General features: G+C 39.2%; 2 protein-coding genes across 2 annotated transcripts; one reads left to right on the forward strand and one right to left on the reverse strand.

The window, feature by feature from the left end:
* The first annotated feature begins 3,844 nt into the window (after positions 1-3,844).
* On the forward strand, positions 3,845-12,400 carry hunk (hormonally up-regulated Neu-associated kinase). The gene is made up of 9 exons (XM_060896676.1): positions 3,845-4,299; positions 6,692-6,984; positions 7,547-7,602; positions 8,055-8,190; positions 8,392-8,519; positions 9,445-9,571; positions 9,676-9,844; positions 10,086-10,239; positions 10,528-12,400. Exons 1-9 carry the CDS (start codon positions 4,066-4,068, stop codon positions 11,214-11,216), a joined length of 1,986 nt encoding a protein of 661 aa, XP_060752659.1. The 5' UTR covers positions 3,845-4,065; the 3' UTR covers positions 11,217-12,400.
* A 5,514-nt stretch (positions 12,401-17,914) lies between these two features.
* mis18a (MIS18 kinetochore protein A) lies at positions 17,915-21,781 on the reverse strand. Its single transcript, XM_060896000.1, has 5 exons — positions 21,478-21,781; positions 20,350-20,416; positions 20,132-20,254; positions 19,031-19,133; positions 17,915-18,233 (listed from the first exon to the last, which is right to left on the reverse strand). Exons 1-5 carry the CDS (start codon positions 21,689-21,691, stop codon positions 18,153-18,155), a joined length of 588 nt encoding a protein of 195 aa, XP_060751983.1. The 5' UTR covers positions 21,692-21,781; the 3' UTR covers positions 17,915-18,152.
* Between the last annotated feature and the right edge of the window lie 62 nt (positions 21,782-21,843).

Genomic DNA, 21,843 nt, shown 5'->3' on the forward strand with positions numbered 1-21,843 from the left:
GAGATACAGCAGGAGTATCAGATTAAAGAGATGCTTTGGTGCTTGTAGTATGATAGAGAAAGCTGGCTGGTGGGAGGGAATTGGTCAAGACTTAATTAGTTAGAAAAATTAAAACCTCACTCTTGCCAAGGATGTTTATATATCTATATAACTCTTTTTTTCTGACTTGTGAAATAATCCCAGGCTTTTTCTTTTTTTTTTTGCACAACATGGAATCGGATACATTTCCACAAATCTCAATGCATCTGGAAGTTACTACTAACATGTAGGATTACTAACATACTGCTTCCTATGTGGATTTACATAAGTTGCTGCATCATCAAATTTTTCAGAGGCTGGACGCAGATGAAGAGCTGAAAGATGTCTTTCACTGCCGCACTCAGTAGATTGAAGCTGTGTTGCAATCTTTAGGGAGATAATCTATAGAACCGTGTTTGATAATTTTGTCTTTGAGAGTGTTTGTTTCTGAGAACACATCACATACTCAAAGGAAATTGTGTAAGCGACATTCTTTGTCTCTGTTTAGTGATCATGACTCATGAGACTTCTGTCCTTCTCACAGACATGATTTTTTCTGGTTTTATGCTTGACCGTAATTTCTATTTTTATTTTACTGGTAACAATAATAGTATATTGGATATAGAAAGATGGATTTACATGTTTGAAAAATAAGCAAATGTGTTAATAAACTCAATGATCTAAGCTTTGTTACAGTACATAATGGTCTAACAATGGTAACCATAACAACAGTGTTAGCTATAGTTCACTTACTTTTGTGCAAAAAGCAGCACAATAGTACAATAGAAATAAAATTGCTTTGCTTTGATTCATTTTACTGTAGATGTAAAAATTTAAACAGACTTTACACAGCAACGATGTTCCCATGTTGAAATGTAATATAATGTCGTTGTAAGCCTTGTTTCATATACTGTAGCTTGCAGCATAGGTCTGGATAGATCTATTAGTTTATTTTGGCAATACCGGTAACAACTTTCTGTTCTCAAGATTGAGAAAACAAATATTAGAAACTGATCAACTTACTAGAAAAAATAGTGGTTTTTGTTTTATATTTTACATTGTGATCACAAGAAATCATTTTTTGTCTCGTGATAATGGCTCTCTTTAGGACAGACACTATACGCTAAAATCTATTTACTGGTATGATAAATGTAAAGGAAAGTGATGAGGTTGAGAGCATAGTGCATAATGGAAAGTAGAGTGGCCTGCAGTGAGAAGAATACGTGAATGGGGAAGGATTTTGTCCAATAGAATGAAAAAGTACCACACGTTAAGCATTGAGGATAAGGACAGAAGAATTTGTCCCTGTTTTCTGGTGCATTGTGGTGTTTTATATAATTCTTTGTTGTGTAGAGAAAGTATTTATAAACATGCTTTTTACAAAGTGGGTTACAATGAATAGTGTTATTGCTAGTGTCATTGACTGTTAACATGTCATTACAATGAAACATGACGGAAGCTTTCACAGGCATAGCAGCCGATCATCTGAGCTGAGAGTAAGCCATTCTGTGGGGAAATATATACATACAAAGGAATAATAAAATAAAGTTGGTTCTGTCAAAATGAGTAATGTGCTGCTTTACAGCAATATAATTTCAATTTATTTACCTCAAAGCACTTTACAGAAGAACAGAAAAAGAAAAAAATTTGAAGTTTCAGATTAAGTTACTATTTATCTTTAATATCTATCCTTAATGACAAGCCTGAGATGATGTTGGCAAGGAAAAATTCCCTGAGATGATATTATGAATAAACCTTGAGTGGAACCAGACTCAGAAGGGAAGCCATCTTCATTTAGGTGACACTGGACAGGAAATAATGTAAATAATTTCCTGTATACAACGGTTATATACTCGAGTGGAAATGGGAAACAAAGAGCTCCTGAGAAACGAATAGGTCGGTGTAATTTCTGAGTTCATTACAGACTTAACACTAATTCCTTCCTGCCAAAGTCTTCAAATGTTCACTGATGAAGGCCCGAGCTCGAAGGTGACGGACGCAATAGAAGTTTAAAGATGGTGTGATCATCTCCAAGTGGTCCTATTCACAGCAATCCCATGGCTCTTGAGCTGTCCATGCAGATCTATCCCCGACAGAGTGCACCACCATGCAACGAGAAAAGATTATTAGGTATGCTGGTAATCATGTCATGTTCAAAGACAAAGTACTTACTGTATGTGTAAAGTGCAGGCAGGAACTTCAGCAAGACAGCTATGACAGTGTAACTAAAAGGCCAGAAAGTGACACAGACATGAGGGCTGCCTAGGATATAAAGTGTCCTACCACTCCACAGTCTGCAAACCTGTGCGACTTGCAAGGGTGGCAAGGCGACAGCATCCAAACATCCCGGTTCAATATGGTCTATGCCCATGGACCCTCTATATCTGCCCCTTTACCTAAGAAAAGCCATTCATGAAAATGCTAGACTAAACAAATGTGCTTTCATCCTGGACTTAAACACTGAGACTGTGTCTGAGTCCCAAACAGTAATTGGAAGGCTGTTCCATAACTGTGGGGCAGAGGAATAAGCTCTGCCCCCTGATGTAGTATATACAATAAACATGTAAAGATTTACTTAGGTGATTTATTTTTAAGATACACGGTGGCTTAGTGGTTAGCACGTTCGCCTCACACCTCCAGGGTTGGGGGTTTGATTCCCGCCTCCGCCTTGTGTGTGTGGAGTTTGCATGTTCTCCCCATGCCTCGTGCATGTTCTCCCCGTTTCCTCCGGGTACTCCGGTTTCCTCCCCCAGTCCAAAGACATGCATGGTAGGTTGATTGGCATCTCTGGAAAATTGTCCCTAGTGTGTGATTGCGTGAGTGAATGAGAGTGTGTGTGTGCCCTGTGATGGGTTGGCACTCCCCGTGACCCGAAAGTTCGGACAAGCGGTAGAAAATTAGTGGGAGTGAGTGACAATATTAATACAAATAAGTACAAAATAAGATGATGTTCTGAAAGTCAAATATTTCTTTTTTCTTTCGGTGATGATTCTTTTATTACTTTTAATTTGCATATTCATTTTGGAATTTTCATTTTAAAGTTCTATCAAACCCAGACGCTGCATTACCCGAAGCTACCACTAGATGTCCCAGTGATATTATTTTCCCATTGATTTGTGTCACGTCACAGACAGTTATGAGCACGTGGTAATGTTTACTGTGTTAACAATGACCTCACCACATGCCATTTACGTATTACTGAAAGTGCAAAACAGATTTACGACTTGTAAAGGTCTTTCAAATGATCTTGATAATATCGTGCATATTTTTTCCTATTTATCGATTCACCATTTCTCTGATTAATAAGAAAAATGCGATGCACATTAAAAAAAGAAAAATAAGTATGACATCCAGAACATGTAGGGGAAAAAAGATAGAATAGAATGTTTTTCAGTTTCACGATAAGATTCCTTTATTAAGATTATAAACCAAACCATGACTTTCTTTTTTTGTGTCTGCTGTGACAGGGACAAATGCATGTTGTCATGACAACGCTGTCCCAGCTTTAGTATATTGTGATTTTTTTTTTCATGAATTAAATGAAAAAGGTAATTTTATGTTTGTAACAATGAACTAAATGTGTTGTTATCACCTGGTAGAATAAATCCGATCAACAGTGCATCATAGACTGTCCTCGAAACGTGCTCTTTGTTGTCTAGGCGTGCACCGACGAGGGGCGGGGCTTATTTACAACTAGACCCGAGTATATCGTGCCGCGGCTTCTGATTGGTTAAGATTTCAACCTAGCGACTGAGAAAACAGTCTATAGCAAATAGGAAACGCCCCCACCCTGGACCGGGAAACCCACTTAAACGAGTGCGTGAGACACTCAACGGTTCAATTGTCTGTATAGAGTGCGGTATAAAAGAGAAATACGGTGTTATGGTAACGTCCGTGATTTCTGAGCTGAAATAGAGTAATGATTAGCGGTTGCTGTGTTGTTTGTTACTTGGAATGCAGACTTAAATCGTGAGGCATCTTTATAACTTGACAAACTCGAATTATTTCGTTTCATCGTGTTGATTTTAACGCAAAAGGCGCTACAAGATGCCCGAAGCTGGAACAGACATGAATATGGACCGACTGTTTGAGCTGAAAACACCAGCTTGTGTAGGCACGGAAAACATCCCACCTCCGTCTTTGTCCAGTGGTCCGTCAGGAGACATCCTTCGCAACTTTTACCACACGAAAAGAGTTGGAAATTACCTCATCGGCAGGAAGCTAGGAGAAGGCTCTTTCGCCAAGGTGCGCGAGGGGCTGCACGCGCTCACTGGAGAGAAGGTGATTTTACTGCTGACGGTTATTTCAGTTAGGATTTAATTTAAAATTGAGCTCGTGAATTTAAATTGAAAATGTAAAATGTAGCTCTAAACGTCAACGCGAAGCAGCACGATAAGTTGACGTGTTGCTATGGAAATACACTGAAACTTTTTAAAATGAAATAAGAGAAAAAAGTTTAAATTCTAGTGTGTTTTTAATATTTGATATAATTGTTAGGTGACATTGTTGTGGCCCTTTTTAACCATCACTAACCATCATTAAAGCCTTTAATTCATATCATCTTATACTGCATAGGCGTCTCTTTCTGGAAAATCCGATTTGGTTTACAATTTGGATTCAAATTCTTAGACTTTAAGATATTTCTCTTGCTTGTACTTGAATTACAATCTACCTCAGGACTGGTGCACACAATCCTCCAGGTAAACACCTATGTAGTTATAGGCAATGAAGGCACTTGACTGGGCTTATTAAGATTTAGTCTCAATTAATCTTAGATTAGCCCAGAAAGCAATCAATTCTCTGAAGTCATATTTTGTAGCCTCAACAGAGCAGCAGTGAATGTTTCCAGTGGAATTGATAGAGATTTTTAGACCTGACATCTGCAGTGATGGGAATAATAGCTTTTCAAATGTGTGTAAAACACGTGTGTGGAAAACATAATGTGATCAGGCAATAATCCTCTCATAATGTTATTCCAACATTGTTATATGCATTATTATTATTTTATGAAAGTCTCATCTCTGATTGCTAGGAAGATGTAATCACTGACTATTTGCCTTTGTTTTGTTCCTCATATTGCATTATGTGTTGATTTTGACATATTTGGAAAATATGTAGCTTGGTTTTTGAAGAAAAAAAAGGAGCCTCAAAAGCATACTGACTTCATTCTGGATTAGTTCAGCCCTCTGAAAGTCGTCTTTCACTGTTGCTGTGGGGACAAAAAAAACATCTTTCCCATTGATGATGCAAACACCAGAAATCTGTACCAGGAGCGAGTGCGCCTTGTTCTCCCATCTCCTCATTCGCCCTTGCTCACATGACATCATCCGTGGGCTTGGGTGGGGCGATGGGAACACAGCACATGCTTCTCTTGTGTGTTTTGATCATGTGTAACCCATTTACATCCTTTGTCTGTGGAGAAGATAAACATGTTAGCCTCGAGCTTTGGGGTCAAACCTCCCTCCTTACCATCAGCCCCCACAACCCTATTTGGTGAGACTGAGCTGATCATTGGCGATAGATCAAGAGCAAGTGTTGTTACATTTGCATTTAGGTGACTGTTTTGGATCCTCCGCCGCAAGGCTTTTAAGGTCTTTCTTTACATCTCTGTAGCCCTTCTGTTAGTCTAATTGCTGTAATTATTTGCTCATTTGGTCATGTATGACCTGTTTGCTCACAGGCTCCTTTATTGTCTGATGATTTGCCATGGCATGGCACCTTCTGAATCCTCTTCATTTGCAAATACAGAGACAAGCACTTTGATCAGCATTGCCAGGCTCTTTTCACTGAACCTTGAACCTTTAAACCCTGACTTAGGAAATGTGGCTAAGATAAGAAAAAAAATCAATTCATGCTCTATAAATAATCCAAAATCAATTGATCAACTAATATTCTGTTTATTTAAATAATTTAGTAGTTTGATAAAGAATTAGTGCTTTAATATAAACAGGTGTACTGCTATACATGTGGTCTATTTGTAATAGGATTTTTATTTTACTTCTATTCTACACTATTGCTTTAGAAGTCCAAAGAGTTTAGCAGTCATATAGAATAATCTGGAAGTTCAGTTAGAAGTCTCCTCCTCACCAAAGGGTTTATTACTTCTATTTATATTATTGTTTAGTGTTTATTACTTTTACTGTTTCTATTATCTAGAGACTAAGAGTGTTAATAGTGCAGACCCTCCTTTATACATACATAAATACATTTGTCAGCATTCTGCTACCTTGGGTGTTTATACAGCATTAGTGGTTTGTGGTGTCTGTTGTGACAAATGGGTGGCATTAACAAGCCATTTGGGGTCCCAGCCTCTGGGTGGATGTGGTGTAAAGGGCTCGGGAACTTAGCTGTTATGCTAGTCATTTGTCCAAAACCCTCCCCCTCTCCAGGCTTCAGTGACCACCAGACTGTCGGTAGTACACAGTTTATAGAAAACGAGAGTCTGATCACCGATTATATACTGTAGGTTGAATGCATACATTATACTACATTGTTTACATTTTTGAAGGACCGTGACATGGCAACCAATTATGAGTGTTTGTGATTTTAAATATTCATGCATATTCAAACATACTTTGCATTCTCCACAGTTTTTCTGGTAAATAAATCATATGAAACAGTTATTCAAATATTCAGTCGTATTAATGTTCTGTCTTGTGTGTCTGTTATTTAGGTTGCAGTGAAAGTGATTGACAAAAGAAAGGCCAAGAAAGACTCCTATGTTACCAAAAACCTGCGCAGAGAGGGTCAAATCCAACAGATGATCCGCCACCCCAACATTACACAACTGCTAGACATCCTGGAGACAGAAAACAGTTACTATCTTGTGATGGAGCTCTGCCCAGGAGGAAACCTCATGAACCACATCTACGAGAAGAAGCGACTCGATGAAAGGGAGGCACAGAAGTACGTCCGCCAGCTAGTCATGGCTGTGGAGCACCTGCATAGGGCTGGGGTAGTACACAGGTGAGACCTAAATGTCAAGTCAAGAAACTTTTATTGTCATTTCAACCATATATATCTGAAACAGTACACAGTGAAATGAAGCAACGTTTTTCCAGGAACATGGTGCTACATAGAACAAAGACAGAGCTACTGTACATAGAACAACACAGAGCTAAGTAAGTTAGTTCTAGCCACATGCAGTGCATCTGTGCAACCTAGTGCAAACAGTGCAAGACAAAAGACTGCAAACAAACAATGCAAGACACTACAAGACAATACACAAAAGACAATACTCTGCTCTGTGTTTTGTCTCCGTCATTTCTGTGTCACATTTTATAGACACAAATGTCTATTTTTTTTATTTTTTTATTTATTATTATTTTTTGTTTTATAAAAAGAGATCACCAGAAAAGCAAAATAGAATCAGAAATGACCTTTGTGTGGCTTATATTGTGAAAAGCACTGAATGAAATAAATGCTCTGTATGCTAATTATCATTGTTAGCTTATCTGTAGCTTAGATATTCACACTGAACCAAGTGAGCTCTGTAAAGCAAAAGCATTATTTTTTTTCCTTCCTACAGAGACCTGAAGATTGAAAATCTTTTGCTGGATGAGCAAGACAACATCAAGCTGATCGGTAAGCAAGTACAGACACTCAAATCATTTGGTAAATACTGTTTTCCAACGAATGTGATAAAATTATACTTAACGAAACCCTGTTCCATAGAAAGGACTTTTTACAATGCAGCATCGACCCAGTCCTAATCTAAACTCATAGCACAATTAAATGGTCCTCTTTGGCATGTGTTGAGGACTGATGGAGCGAGCAATCATTATCTCATTAAAACCAAACAACCTCTCACCTCAGTGAAAGTCGGCCTCAGCATACAGAGTTGCTAGTTAACAGCTGAGTGTGACAGACAGGCTTATTGTTGGACAGCTATAAACCCCTTCAGCTGTGAGAAAGCTGCTGAGGACATAAAGTCATGATTGCTTTTTCTATGCTGCTAACCTAAGTGGCATAGCATCTAAGCTCGAGCAATGTTCAGACTATTCAAAATTCTTCTCTTGCTCTTTGTTTTAACCCAGATTTTGGACTTAGCAACTGTGCTGGAATCCTGGGATATTCAGACCCTTTTAGCACACAGTGTGGCAGCCCAGCCTATGCCGCCCCTGAGCTGCTCTCAAGGAAGAAGTACGGCCCCAAAGTAGATGTCTGGTCAATGTGAGTTCACATAATCTGCACCCCATGATTTCAAATTATTTCACACATTGAGCCAGGTTTACTCTTCTTAGAATTTTTTTTGTGTGTAGTAGTGACTGGGAATAGAATGTTTTTATTTTATATTTATTAAAATTAATTAAAATAAACAGAACACAAGAGGTCATGTTTATATAACCTACACATGTTTTTGTTTTAACGCAGTGGCGTCAACATGTATGCCATGCTCACTGGCACCCTTCCTTTCACGGTGGAGCCATTCAACCTCAAAGCACTGCACCAGAGAATGGTGGACAAAGACATGAACCCTCTGCCTCCATCAATTTCCTCAGGTACAGATAAACTTGCAATTGAATGACTCCCTTAAATCAGCAGTTTTAAATCTACAGTATTGTTACAACGTGCATCAGTTTTTATATTAGACACAATTCCTTTATTTACCGTGTGCTTCTGACACTGATGGAGTAAATTCAGTTTATCATTCCACGGAGTTGGTCTACAGCAAGTAGGAAATGCCCTGAGAATTTCAATAACACATCATGTGACCTGTTCAGCAGTTTGAATGACACGAGGACAGAACAGAGCACATAATCCTGTATAGTATTTAAGGACAGTGTTGCACCTTCACTGAGCCCCTAGAAGATTCTCAGAGTCTCTAGGACTGTACTTGAGGGATGATCACTTTTTTCCAAAAGGTTCTTCTTCACTTGTTGTTTTAATGCTTGTGTTACTGGTCCAACATTTCCTATAGGTGTTCCATCTCGGGTTAAGTTCAAGTTGTCTATGAAGGCCTCAAGATTTATATAAGATTTTGTACTCGGGGAAACCAATTATTGAGCCCTCAGTCACTTCCCTTGGTATAGAAATTTTTCGTCATAGGACACAATATAATCCCTACAATTCATTACTGAAATAAGATTATCCTCCTTATGTAACAAAGATATTATCATGGACACATAGGTGTCTTCTCATCTTCTTATGTAACACACTAGGTGGAAGGTACCGGGTTAATTGGATCTTGCTACATAAAGTTGAGACTGCATGGGTTTATCCTGGTTATGAGAGAGGTGTTGTGTTCCTGTAATACACTGTAAAGAAAGTGATGCAAATTCACTCTTTTGTTTTTCTTTCTGGAGTGTTTCATTGAAGGTCAATTATAAATTTGCTGATTTCTGTGTCTGCTATTTCAGTGATGTAGAACTAAATGTTATTGAATATATATATATATATATATTTATTTATTTATTTTTGCTTTAGCTGCAGTTAGTTTACTGAAGAGCCTTTTGGAGCCAGACCCTGCCAAAAGACCTAACATCCACCAAGTTATGGGTGATTCATGGCTACAGTTGGGAAACCCACACACAGGAATCCCTTACTTAAACAGGTAAAAGAAGCAAAAATATCTTTTTTTTTTCCATTTGTATCAGACACAACTAAGTCACACAGTTTGTTTTCTTATGTATAACATCATTCTGCTGCCTTGCACAGGATTCATATTGAGGAGATCAACCACACGGTTCTTCTGCATATGACCGAACGAATGGGTTACAAGCACAGCGAAGTCCTTAGTGCTGTGCTCACTAACCGAGCTTGCCACACTCTTGCCGTCTACTTCCTCCTTAACAAAAAAATGAAAAGACTCTCCAAAGAGTACAGGGTGAGTGTAATGCTCAGTAATCATTCAAAATTTAATAAAAAAAAATTTTTGCTGAATAAAATATTTAATCATAAAAATAGTCAAGTATGGCCAGATAATAATCTAGATAATCCAGATAATTCTATAGTAAGAAATTTGACCAAATTCAAGATATGTTAACTTGCTGAGGGTTTTTGTTTTGCAGTGCATTGGCCCATCTGCTATATGAAATGCAAATAAACCTATATTTATTTCTCCACAGGAAAAACAGTACAGTATGGAAAAGGAGAAAAAGAGTGAGCTGTTCCAGACCCAGTGGCGGAAACACATTGAGAAGGTCACCATTCCGCCAAAGCAGACACCAGTCTATTTGGCTGTGAGCAAAGGCGCCACCAAAGAAAAGAAACAGAAAACAGGTGAGTTCCTCAGAGTGGTGGATGTCGGTCTCTTGCTGTCAGTCCACAGCATCTGAGACACAACATGTGGTTAAAGAATACTATGAATGTGAGTAGTATTATGGGAATAAATATCAAGTGCATGTCCAGTGAACTGGACATTATGTAAAGGCAATTGACTAATAGGATATTTATTGTAAAACTGATTCCGGTTGCAATTTTATTTTGGGTAAAACTCTGTTCTGGGATAAAAGGTATTACTCATTGTTATGGGCTGACCAGTTTTAACCATGTTTCTTGATTTCTCAGGGCTTCTTAAAGCAATGACTGGCCTGAAGGATGCTTACTCAAGACAGGGTGGCTGCATTGCCTCCTCCTCATTAGAATACCTAGAAATCCACCCTCTGTTTCCACAAACATCTCAAGGAGGGCGGCACCTTGATGCCAAGCCACCCAAGAAAGACGGCCCAAGAGCCGTGGATGTGCCTGCGCGGCCTCCTTCGTCTCTTGGTGCACATTCCTGGGCATCAGCAAGCAAAGAGCCTAGCAAAGATGACCCACCATCACCCTGGTACAAGCTCACCAATGGAGCTCTCCTGCCACCACGACATGTTTCTGCTTTCCACACACCAGACACCTCCTACCTCAAAAAGGCCACTATCCCCAGTGTACCGGTGGTCATTGTAAAACCCCAGCCCAAAAGTAGTCCCCCCAGCACAGATCGGCACAGCAAACCCGAGGGAGGAAGCAGTGGGAGCAGCAGTGGGGCAAGTAGTGGAGGCAGCAGTGGCAGCAGCACTGAGGAGCCCAGCAGCCCACAGCATCGTTCTAAGTTCCCTTCAATGGGCATTGGACAGATTTTGAAAAAGAAAGTTCAACCCTTTGCCTTTCCAGCACCTCTGTTCAGGCCCGAGCCGGCCATAGAGTTAGAGTCGCCGACTCCATACCACATGCAGACTCTACTGTGTGCCTCTGGGGCACTCAAGACTCTGTGCTGATGACAAAAGAATATTTGAACTTATGATCTTAGGAAGTTGCTGTTTCACATCCAGATCTTAAGAACTGTCATGTTCTGAAGTAAACATACTTTTAAAACAGAAACTGTATGCAGTAAAGTGATATTTAAATACCACTGATTTTTATTCCGTTTCGAAGCACCAGGGCTTCCAAAGTGGCGGGGTAATAGAACTTGAATCCTCTGGGGAGTGAGCTGTCCTTGATATGCACAGATAGATGCCTGGGCACACCCCAACTCCAAGCACTGTGTTTTTAATTACCTCTAATGTGGCCTATTGGTCACAGACTAGTAATATTTACATTTTACTGCAAACACCACTTAAGGATCATATAAAGACTTTCATAAAACCACATATTTTTTCAGTAGAAGATGCTGCATCACTGCCACTTCACTATGTTCCTCAGAGTGTCTGTGAAGCAAATCATCCTGAGATTGCTTTATGATTTAGTGACGCAAGTGAACTGTCCCTGCATTTCCACCTCACAAGTTACAGACTCTCAGGTCTACTTCACAGAAAAGAAAATCTCCCCCTGAGTCTTGCTGTGAGTTACTGTCACCACTAGCTTTTTGCTTACCTTGAAAGAGATTGTGGAACTTTTGTATAGCCTTAAATACCACGTATTAAAGCCGTTTGGTCAAAATCGGGCCAGTCAGAAGTAATGTTACGTTGTGTATCCTGTGTGTTATCACTCTAAATAAAAACATGTATTTTGGGGAGGGAGGCAGCATTCATGTTGTAACACATCATGTTGTGTAGACCAAGCAATAGTGCAATTATTTTGTACCCAGTGTTAACCATCACCACGCTTTAATTCTGTTCACTGAACAGTTCTGACCCTGTGATGTGAGAACCAGATGTAAATATGAACTTGGTGTCTTTCATGTTGTGTGTACATTGATAACTTCACTCATTGCACATTACTGTAGTTGAGGTAAAAAAGCTTTCAAAGTGTTTACTTGAATAGAAGGCTATGAACTGTTTGTTAAACTTTTTTCTAACACACAATTTGTCTTTGCATGCGAAAAGACGTTGTTCCAATGATTTGTAGGCTGTTGAACGTGGTTTTGTTACAGTGAGCAATGAACCTGAGGTCTTAACGAAGTCCTTTGAATTCTGAGGACCTTTTTTTGTAAACTTTCTAACACCTTGTGCTTAAGTGAAAAGAGATTTTTATGCTGTATAAAAAGATTTTTAATATTTATATTTTAAAAACGAGTATTTGTGCTCCATTTCCTTTTGCACTAAACACATATTGCTTTTATGACACATCTTACACAATAAAACTGACTTGACTGAAGCTATTACTTTTATTATATCATGTTTTACTACCTCACATACATGCCTGTAATGTGAAACCAGGCATTTTTGTGATGTCCACTTTTTCTCATGGGACACCTGTGAAATAAGGGACAGCTGAACAACCCCACAGGCCTCATTTAATCCCGTCAGCTGTGCAACAGCCCCACAAATACCCACCATATGCACACACAGTATGTGTATGTACTCTCTACACCCCGTATAAATTATCTGGGTGCTCACACACACTGTCCTGGATAAATCATTGTCCAAGCTGTGGGGGGTGGACAATGGGTGTCAATTATAACTTATATCTCTTCAAAACTTTGTTTTTGCTTTTTTTTTTTTTAACTTATAGAAAACAGACATTTAACCTCTTAGAAAACAGTGCAACTTTTTTGCAGTCATCAATTTAGGACATACTAATGATTTATTTAATGATAAAGCTTTAAAGTTAATAATTTACTTTCAATGTATAATTAGGCTAACATGTTTGGCCTTAAGCTATAATGAGAAATTTCTTAGTTCATCATTTTTAGGGAAATTTGGATGATGCAACATGCTGCTGAACATGTGACCTGTGGACTGTTCCACTACTATTTTTCATATGGGTGAATGTGTTTGTGAGAATGTGGAAGGATTAAAACAGTATACACAGTGAATGCACAGTGAAATAGGTGACTCTAGGATGTTTCAGGCATAAGATGGTAAATGGATTCATTTACATCACATATTAATTTTAAAAAATACCAAGAATACAAAAGTGCTGTTTGCTAATATTTCAATATTCCTAATTATTAATCATTGGAATGTTTTAGCTCAGTGGTTAAGGTGTTGGACTACTGAACTGAATCACAGGGCCGCCAAGCTGCCACTGCTGGGCCCCTGAGCATGGCCCTTAACCCTCAATTGTTAAGCTTTTTAAATGAGATAAATGTAAGTCACTCTGGATTAATGCTGTTAATGTGTTAAACTTGTAGATATTATCTTTTATTTATTTGGAACATGCACAACCCTTTACCCATGTATGAAACATCTTTATGAAAATTACTTTTTAAATAATTACAATTAATGGGAGACAAGTGAGGAATCATACTTGTAGAATATTTGAGCATTAATAAAACACACTGACCTTAAAATTAATACAGGTTTTTCATTACTGCTTAAGTCAAGACACCGTAAATGTGAGTGATCGATCTATTCACTCTGCTGCGAGCAAATCATGCCATACATCTATTGTTTTTCCTCATGCTTTCATTACACACATTTCTATTAAATTTTAACTAAAATCATTAAACTTAAAGCAAAGTTATCCAATTATCCCTTTGTAATCCCTATCTAAAGCCAAAAGGCAGGCAAATATGATTTGTTACAATCAGCTATTAGATTAAATGTTTCAGATGTACACTGCTCAAAAAAATAAAGGGAACACTTAAGCAACACATCCTAGATCTGAATGAATGAAATAGTCTTATTATATACTTTGTTCTTTACATAGTTGAATGTGCTGACAACAAAATCCCACAAAAATTATCAATGAAAATCAAATTTATTAACCCATGGAGGTCTGGATTTGGAGTCACACTCAAAATTGAAGTGGAAAAACACACTACAGGCTGATCCAACTTTGATGTAATGTCCTTAAAACAAGTCAAAATGAGACTCAGTAGTGTGTGTGGCCTCCACCTGCCTGTATGACCTCCCTACAACGCCTGGACATGCTCCTAATGAGGTGGTGGATGGTCTCCTGAGGGATCTCCTCCCAGACTAAAGCAGCCGCCAACTCCTGGACAGTCTGTGGTGCAACGTGGCATTGGTGGATGGAGCGAGACATGATGTCCCAGATGTGCTCAATTGGATTCATGTCTGGGGAACGGGTGGGCCAGTCCATAGCATCAATGCCTAGCATTGATAGGTCTAGCATTGTCTTGCATTAGGATGAACCCAGGGCCAACCGCACTGGCATATGGTCTCACAAGGGGACTGAGGATCTCATCTCGGTACCTAATGGCAGTCAGGCTAACTCTGGCGAGCACATGGAGGGCTGTGCGGGCCTCCAAAGAACCCCACACTATTACTGACCCACTGCCAAACCGGTCATGCTGGAGGATGTTGCAGGCAGCAGAACATTCTCCACAGCATCTCCAGACTCTGTCACGTCTGTCACATGTGCTCAGTGTGAACCTGCTTCCATCTGTGAAGAGCACAGGGCACCAGTGGTGAATTTGACAATCTTGGTGTTCTCTGGCAAATGGCAAACGTCCTGCCCGGTGTTGGGCTGTAAGCACAACCCCCACCTGTGGATGTCGGGCCCTCATACCACCCTCATGAAGTCTGTTTCTGACCGTTTGAGCAGACACATGCACATTTGTGGCCTGCTGGAGGTAATTTTGCAGGGCTCTGGCAGTGCACCTCCTGTACCTCATTGCACAAAGGCGGGGGTAGCGGTCCTGCTGTTGGGTTGTTGCCCTCCTACGGCCTTCTCCACATCTCCTGATATACTGGCCTGTCTCCTGGTAGCGCCTCCATGCTCTGGACACTATGCTGACAGACACAGCAAACCTTCTTGCCACAGCTCGCATTGATGTGCCATCCTGGATGAGCTGCACTACCTGAGCCTACCTGACTACCTGAGCTGCACTACCTGAGCTTGTGTGGGTTGTAGACTCCGTCTCATGCTACCACTAGAGTGAAAGCACCGCCAGCATTCAAAAGTGACCAAAACTTCAGCCAGAAAGAATAGAAACTGAGAAGTGGTCTGTGGTCACCACCTGCAGAACCACTCCTTTATTGGGGGTGTCTTGCTAATTGCCTATAATTTCCACCTGTTGTCTATTCCATTTGCACAACAGCATGTGAAATTGATTGTCAGTCAGTGTTGCTTCCTAAGTGGGCAGTTTGATTTCACAGAAGTGTGATTGACTTGGAGTTACATTGTGTTGTTTAAGTGTTCCCTTTATTTTTTTGAGTAGTGTACTTGGTCATTGTGGTTGTGTTCAGTAAAAATACTGTTATATAGATTTTATACTTCCATATTTTAAAAATTAACCTATTAATTAAAAAGTATTGCATTGGACTGAAAAAGATAAAGACTACTATGGCCTCTCAAAACACAGACATCACAAATCATCTTTAAAAAAATATATTGCTTGATTTAAACTCTGTAGCAGAGTGGAGGTATAAATGACACCAAGCACTGGCAAGATGATGGTTTGTGACTTTACTGGCTTAAACTCTGCATCCTAGGTGTTAAAGCAGTTTGTAAGCTTTTCCTGGATGTCAGCATTGCTATGATCTTCATTAGTCAACATCAGGCTCTGGCCTCCCACTGGGTAGTAGCTGCTCTTCCTGCTCAATCTGTTCAGCTTAAATGACGACTGTCACTAATCCTGTTTACGAACAGCTTTTCCAGCCGACAGAAGTAACAGTTTATTTGCCTGAAAACAGGACAAAGAATCTATCTGATTGTGGAATAATTAAAATTAGAATATTCCCTTGGAATATTTTGAGATACAATATATGACCAAAAGTTGATAAGTTATGTGGTTGTTCCCCAAAGTCAGAAGCATAGAGTTGTATTAAATGTCTTTGTTTACTATAGGATTTCCCTTTACCTAAATTGGTCCCAGCATGACAATGCCCCATAAACATAGCGAGCATCATGAAGATATGGTTTTCCAAGTTCTGTTCTGAAATTTGAGTGTTCAGCACAGAACCCCGTCCTCAACCCCACTGAACACCCATGCGATGAATTGGAATGATGACTGCACCCCAGGCTTCGTCAGCCAACATCAGTGTCTGATCTCACTAATGCTTTTGTGGCTGGATGAACAAATCCCCACAGCCACATTCCAAATTCTAGTGGAAATCCCAGATGATTATAGGTTATTATAACAGCAAAGGGGCTTTAAAACTGAAATAAGATAGTCAGGTGTTCACAAACATTTGACCATATTTTGATCATATCTTCAGATATATTAATCTTGAGTATCTGAGGTCCATTATTGACCTAAATGGCTGGATTGTTATTAGACAGGATTTGACCTCACAATCTGATCCAGTGATAACGCATGTGATGCTTGCTGAGAATTCATCTTAAAGTCATGTAGCTTGGTTAGAAGCATTATTTTCATGTCTCAAGAATATCATTAACTGAATAAAAACAAGGGCAAATACCATCTCAAAAAAGTACTTCAAAAGATCAAGCCTGATGCTCAGAGCATTAATAAATTCAAAATCAGTGTCCTTGAGATAAAAAACACCAATCAGACATGGCATGAAAAGGACTGGACAGCTTAGTTCAGTTACAGGATCTATTCCTTTGTGCAACAGCTACATTGCTTACTGATTGCTTCAAAAGAGAGGTTACCTTCCCCTACCAACCTGTCTACATTATTTATCACCATGCAACATGTCCATGCCTGAGTGCATTTGGTTCTTGAGGTGAAGGAGTGAGAGGACATATGTGAGCAGGGAGGTGATCAGTCTGCATCGATCGCACTAAAAAGCACCAAGCATCAGCAGTTCACCTTCAGCAGGACGCAGAGCCCAGACGTAGGGCCAAGCACATTAATCAAAATGACTGTGTGGCGTGCTGGGCAGAATAATGAGACTGGAAGAAAGAAATCCTAGAACAAAGGGCTGCAACCCAACATCTGGCCAGTGGTCACAAAAACACACATTGTAGCTGCTGGAGGAGCGATGTCTAATGTGAATTAGGGAACATGCCTCCATATTGCCTTTAGAGACATTCTGCATGATTATTCTCTCTCTCTCTCTCTCCTTTTTTACCTTTTCTAACCTGGCAGGTCTTTTTTGCCTATTTTGGAACATGTGTGTGTGAGAGAGAGAGAGAGTGTGTGTGTAAGAGAGACTGTGGAAGGGAGGGGGTTAGAGAGAAGAGGGAACAGTTGAAGAGGAGAAAGAAAAAACACTCTTGGGGATTAGAGAAGCAGTAACTCCACCCCTCAAAATGACAGACAGGCGAACGAGCAAGCTGGCTGGCTGGCTCTGAATACAGGAAACGGTCAGCACCGTGGTAACAGGCATGCAGCGTAGCAGCCTGTTTCCATGGCAGCCAGGCCTTGGATACAGGCCACTGGTTGGTCTATGCAGATTGATTTCAACATCCGTGCCGCTGTTGTTATGCTGCTCCAGCTCTCGAGATTGGGAGGGTTCGAGAGGATCTGTCTGCTTTTCTGGCATAAAGTGTTGCTAGGCACATTAGACAGGAACTGTAAACAAAATACTTTGCCACCCCTTTGGTTAAAGATTAGTGAAATTATGAAAACTATGGTGGGGAGGAGGAGGAGACTGAAGTGGGAGGTCTGCTTTAATCCCGAAAATCCACCAAACAAAAAGGAAGTGAATAAACAAAACAATTCAGAAACATTTTTTTTACTTAATACACAGGATTACAAAATATGAGCATGTAAATAACAGAAAACAATACACAGAAATAGATAAACAACAACAAAGAACAGGTTAATAACAATTTGTTGTGTGTTACGTGATTTCCCAGATTTTCCGCAAACAGATTTCCAAGTGCTTATAACAACATTGTGGTTTAAACAGAAGACAAACACCTGAAGAAAGACTCCGGGATAAGTGCAGCTCTTGTTAAGTCGTTCTAGACTTGCACTGGAGGTCAACCTCAATCTCCAAGAGACGCTGTCCTATTGTCACTGCTAAAGATTTTATCTGCAATACAAAAGATATAATATAGGATATTGAATAACTGGAAGCTGATATTAAAAGATCATATTAAACCTCATTAAATATCATGCAAAGTAAATATCTAAAGGCATTTTTTACATTGATTATTCCTAAACAAGTTCACAATTCAGTTCAAAATGCCATTAAAGGAGACTTGATTAATTGATATATTATAAATATAAAAGGGAAAAGTATTTTTTTCTGGCAGGGAGACTTATTTGTAAGTTAAGTAAATGGTTAATTGATTCAGTGTATTAGGGGTGATTCAGGTGCCATCACTGTGCCTTCTTCCTTTCTTGAAATTCTTGAGCAGGTCCTAACAGCTCTTTGTTTGGCTTCAAACAAAGAACTTTTCTCTGCCCAGAAAGAGCGCCATCTGCTGTCCGAGCCAAACAACAGACAAACAGCAGATTTGTGTTCAGACAATATTTACATGGAATAAATAATGTTTTTCATATAAAATTAAGCAGACTTGTCTTTAATTCTCTCTCCCTCCCTCTGATGAATAATATTATTTACATTCAAGAGCCAAATCTTCAAGAAAAACATGTACAAATGCTCTTCAAACTCTGCTACAGTCAAGGTTCAAATTCTGCTTTTGTTTAAGTTTTATTTCTATTGATTCTCTCATTAACATCAACTTTGTTGTTAAACCCCTTGACATACACACACTGAGAAAATAACAAGAGAGATAATTTACCATGAGAAAAACACTAATGATACACAATACACTCTCTTTTCAGTTGTGTAAATATATACACATGTTCATTTTACAGGTTTACCTTGGTCAACTGTCGCTCAACATTGTCCATGTACTCGAATGTCACAGGCCTTTCTTCTCTATCCACTGCTGCCACCTGCTGGTCTGGAGAGCCTAAAACATAACTACACAAAAATAATCACAGGTTAAGTAAAAGAGAGGTTAAGAGAAATGAGTATGTACGAGGCAGGAAAAACAATGATGCATCACTGATCATGTATGCCTCATAGCCTAAACAAACGAATATTCAAGACATAACTAAGCTACTAAATAAGTACATAAACAAAAAAACTTTGCTATTTATTTATTTATTTTTTTTTATAATTACTGACATATCATAGTTTAGCTTGTATGTTTTAATAAAATCAGATTACATTGTTAGAGAGGGATAAAGTGTCATATGTTACAATTCATGCCTCAACAGAACTCTGTTGTAGCTCACACATCCCAAGGTTTGATGTTTTGTGTTCTGAAATCACCACAGCTGTAAATAGTGATTATTTCAGCTATCACCTCCCTCCTGTTAGCATAAACCAATCCGGCCATTTTCCCCTGATCTCCCTCAACAAGGCATTTCCACTAACGGGACTGCCATTCATTTATATATAGTAAAAAACTTGTTTGGAGTTAAAAACCATGCCATGGTTAAAGACAAAGTGATCTTTTTTCCATCATTGTGATGCATGTCAACATGAATTGAAGTTGTTCATCCATATCTGCCATATGATTAAAAAAAATTGCATGTGCATAGATGTATTAGGTGTCCCTAATAATGTGCTCAGTGAGTGTACATCACTTGTTACTGCATCTACTAGCTGCAACATTGTGAAATCTGTCACTTTGCTCAACTGTAAGGGCTATGACCCCAAAGCACCACCTCTGCTCCAGATTTTAGCATTTTTCTCTAACTCACCTAATTCAACTAATTAACAGCCATTATTAGCTGAAATGTGTGTGCTGGAGCAGGAAAACACTAAAATATGCAGGACAGGGGGTTCTCTAGGACCAGGGTCAGGACCCGTTGCTGTAGTCTATTTTTATTTTACACGAAATATGATTGTGCCATTAGCCATATGAAAATGGCTGCAAAAATGATCTGTTTTTCCAAGCTATATTAACTTACCTCTCAATATTTTCAACCATGAGGCAGAAAATGGACCTTTTGTAGTCCAGTGACTTTGGAGTGGACACGTACATATGTCCTAGGTTGAAGCTGCAACCACGGCAGGTGAGTTTCAAAGCAAGGCTAAAAAAAAAAACAGAAAAAGACAAACAATCTGAAAAGAAAAAAAAAAATTCCTTCGAATGTCTAAAAAATACCTGGATTAGCAGACATATTACCATCTCAATTCTTCACTTGTGCCAGAGACAAAAGGTTCTTTGCCAATCACAACGTTATCATTAACACCTGAACATAGAAAACAAGTGTCAGGTGAACACAAATAAAAAAGATAAAAGATAAAAAATAAACAAACAAATAAATTAAACCAGGATTTTGAGCTACAGTTTTTGAGCATCCCCAGTTTTTTTTTTTTTTTTTTTGAATAATCAGATTATTTAACCTTATCTCTGTTCACAACAGCTGTAGTTTCAACCAGTTCCACTAAATATTTGGTAGATTAGACTCATAAAGCAGATTATCCATATATAGCTGTTGCAGTACACAGTGAAATAAGACAATGTTTCTCCAGGATCATGGCGCTACATAGAACAAAGACAGGGCTATAAGGACTTAAGTAATTAGTTCTAGCCACATAAAGTGCAGCTGTGCAACCTGGTGCTAACAGTGAAAGACAAACAAGACAAGACAAAACAGTTCAGGACAAAAGACAGTGCAGACAAAAAATATAAGACATTACACAAAAACAACGCTGATCAGTGTAAATACTGTTTGTTCAATCAATATTGCAAAATCAGTGTGCAAAAAAGGATGTAAACAGATTGATGGATATATATTGGAAGTGTGTGTATTTGGTGTAGGTCAGTGCAGTCCATACAGTTGATGTGTGTGTGTTGTGTGTTTGCATGTATGTGTGTAGTGTGTGCATGTGTGGTGTGTTTGCATGTATGTGTGTAGTGTGTGCATGTGTGGTGTGTTTGTGTGTTTGCATGTATGTGTGTAGTGTGTGCATGTGTGGTGTGTGTGTAGTGTTTGTGTGTGTTATTTACGAGTCTGTTGGCTTGTGTAAAGAAACAGTTACAGTCTGGTCGTGAGGTCCGAATTACTCGAACTAATTGACCATTAAATGTAATATACTTCATCTAGTCGCCTTACTGTTGTTGTGTTACTTTGGTAACTTTATTATTAACTTTGTTTAATAAAAACAACTTGTTTATTGTAATCCAACAGTTTCCTTTCTATTAGCCAGCGAAGCTGCTCTACTGGTGTTTATAGTTAAAGTCAGTGTGATTATGTCTGTGCTCTCAGGACCACATGAGGACAGAAGGTTGTTGTACTGATGAACGTACGTTTTAACAGGATCTGGTTGTGCAGGTCGTCGCTGCCGGCCCATGACAGCGAGTCTCCGAACGGAAGCCTGCATTTTCCGCACAGAAACACAGCAGGCGCGTCGCTTTCTCCTTCTCCATCATCGTCCACTTTGCTGCTGTCAGCTACAGATAAACCCTCGGAAACCACGTAAGTGTCATCTTTAATGCCACCGCTGTCGATTTGTCTCGCCATTGTATAAGTATGTTGTTGTTTTTCCCCTAGGAACCACTGACTGCGCGCGCGGATTTTTATTTTTCTTCCTCTTTACTTCAGTGATGAATCAGAGCCGCTCAGCGCCATCTAATGCTCTGGAAGACGTTTACACCACAACAGAGAAATGAAAC

The sequence above is a fragment of the Tachysurus vachellii genome, chromosome 20 (genome assembly GCF_030014155.1).
Source record: "Tachysurus vachellii isolate PV-2020 chromosome 20, HZAU_Pvac_v1, whole genome shotgun sequence".
NCBI classification, from domain to species: Eukaryota; Metazoa; Chordata; class Actinopteri; order Siluriformes; family Bagridae; genus Tachysurus; species Tachysurus vachellii.

Excerpts from the sequence above, each read along its gene's own strand:
- hunk (XM_060896676.1), top strand. The coding sequence starts at position 4,066 with ATGCCCGAAGCTGGAACAGACATGAATATGGACCGACTGTTTGAGCTG. Across the intron at positions 6,985-7,546 it reads AGGGCTGGGGTAGTACACAG|AGACCTGAAGATTGAAAATC; the intron begins GTGAGACCTAAA and ends TCCTTCCTACAG. Across the intron at positions 7,603-8,054 it reads AGACAACATCAAGCTGATCG|ATTTTGGACTTAGCAACTGT; the intron begins GTAAGCAAGTAC and ends GTTTTAACCCAG.
- mis18a (XM_060896000.1), bottom strand. The coding sequence starts at position 21,691 with ATGGCGAGACAAATCGACAGCGGTGGCATTAAAGATGACACTTACGTG. Across the intron at positions 19,134-20,131 it reads ATGGTTGAAAATATTGAGAG|TTATGTTTTAGGCTCTCCAG; the intron begins GTAAGTTAATAT and ends ATTTTTGTGTAG. Across the intron at positions 18,234-19,030 it reads TTGAGCGACAGTTGACCAAG|ATAAAATCTTTAGCAGTGAC; the intron begins GTAAACCTGTAA and ends TTTGTATTGCAG.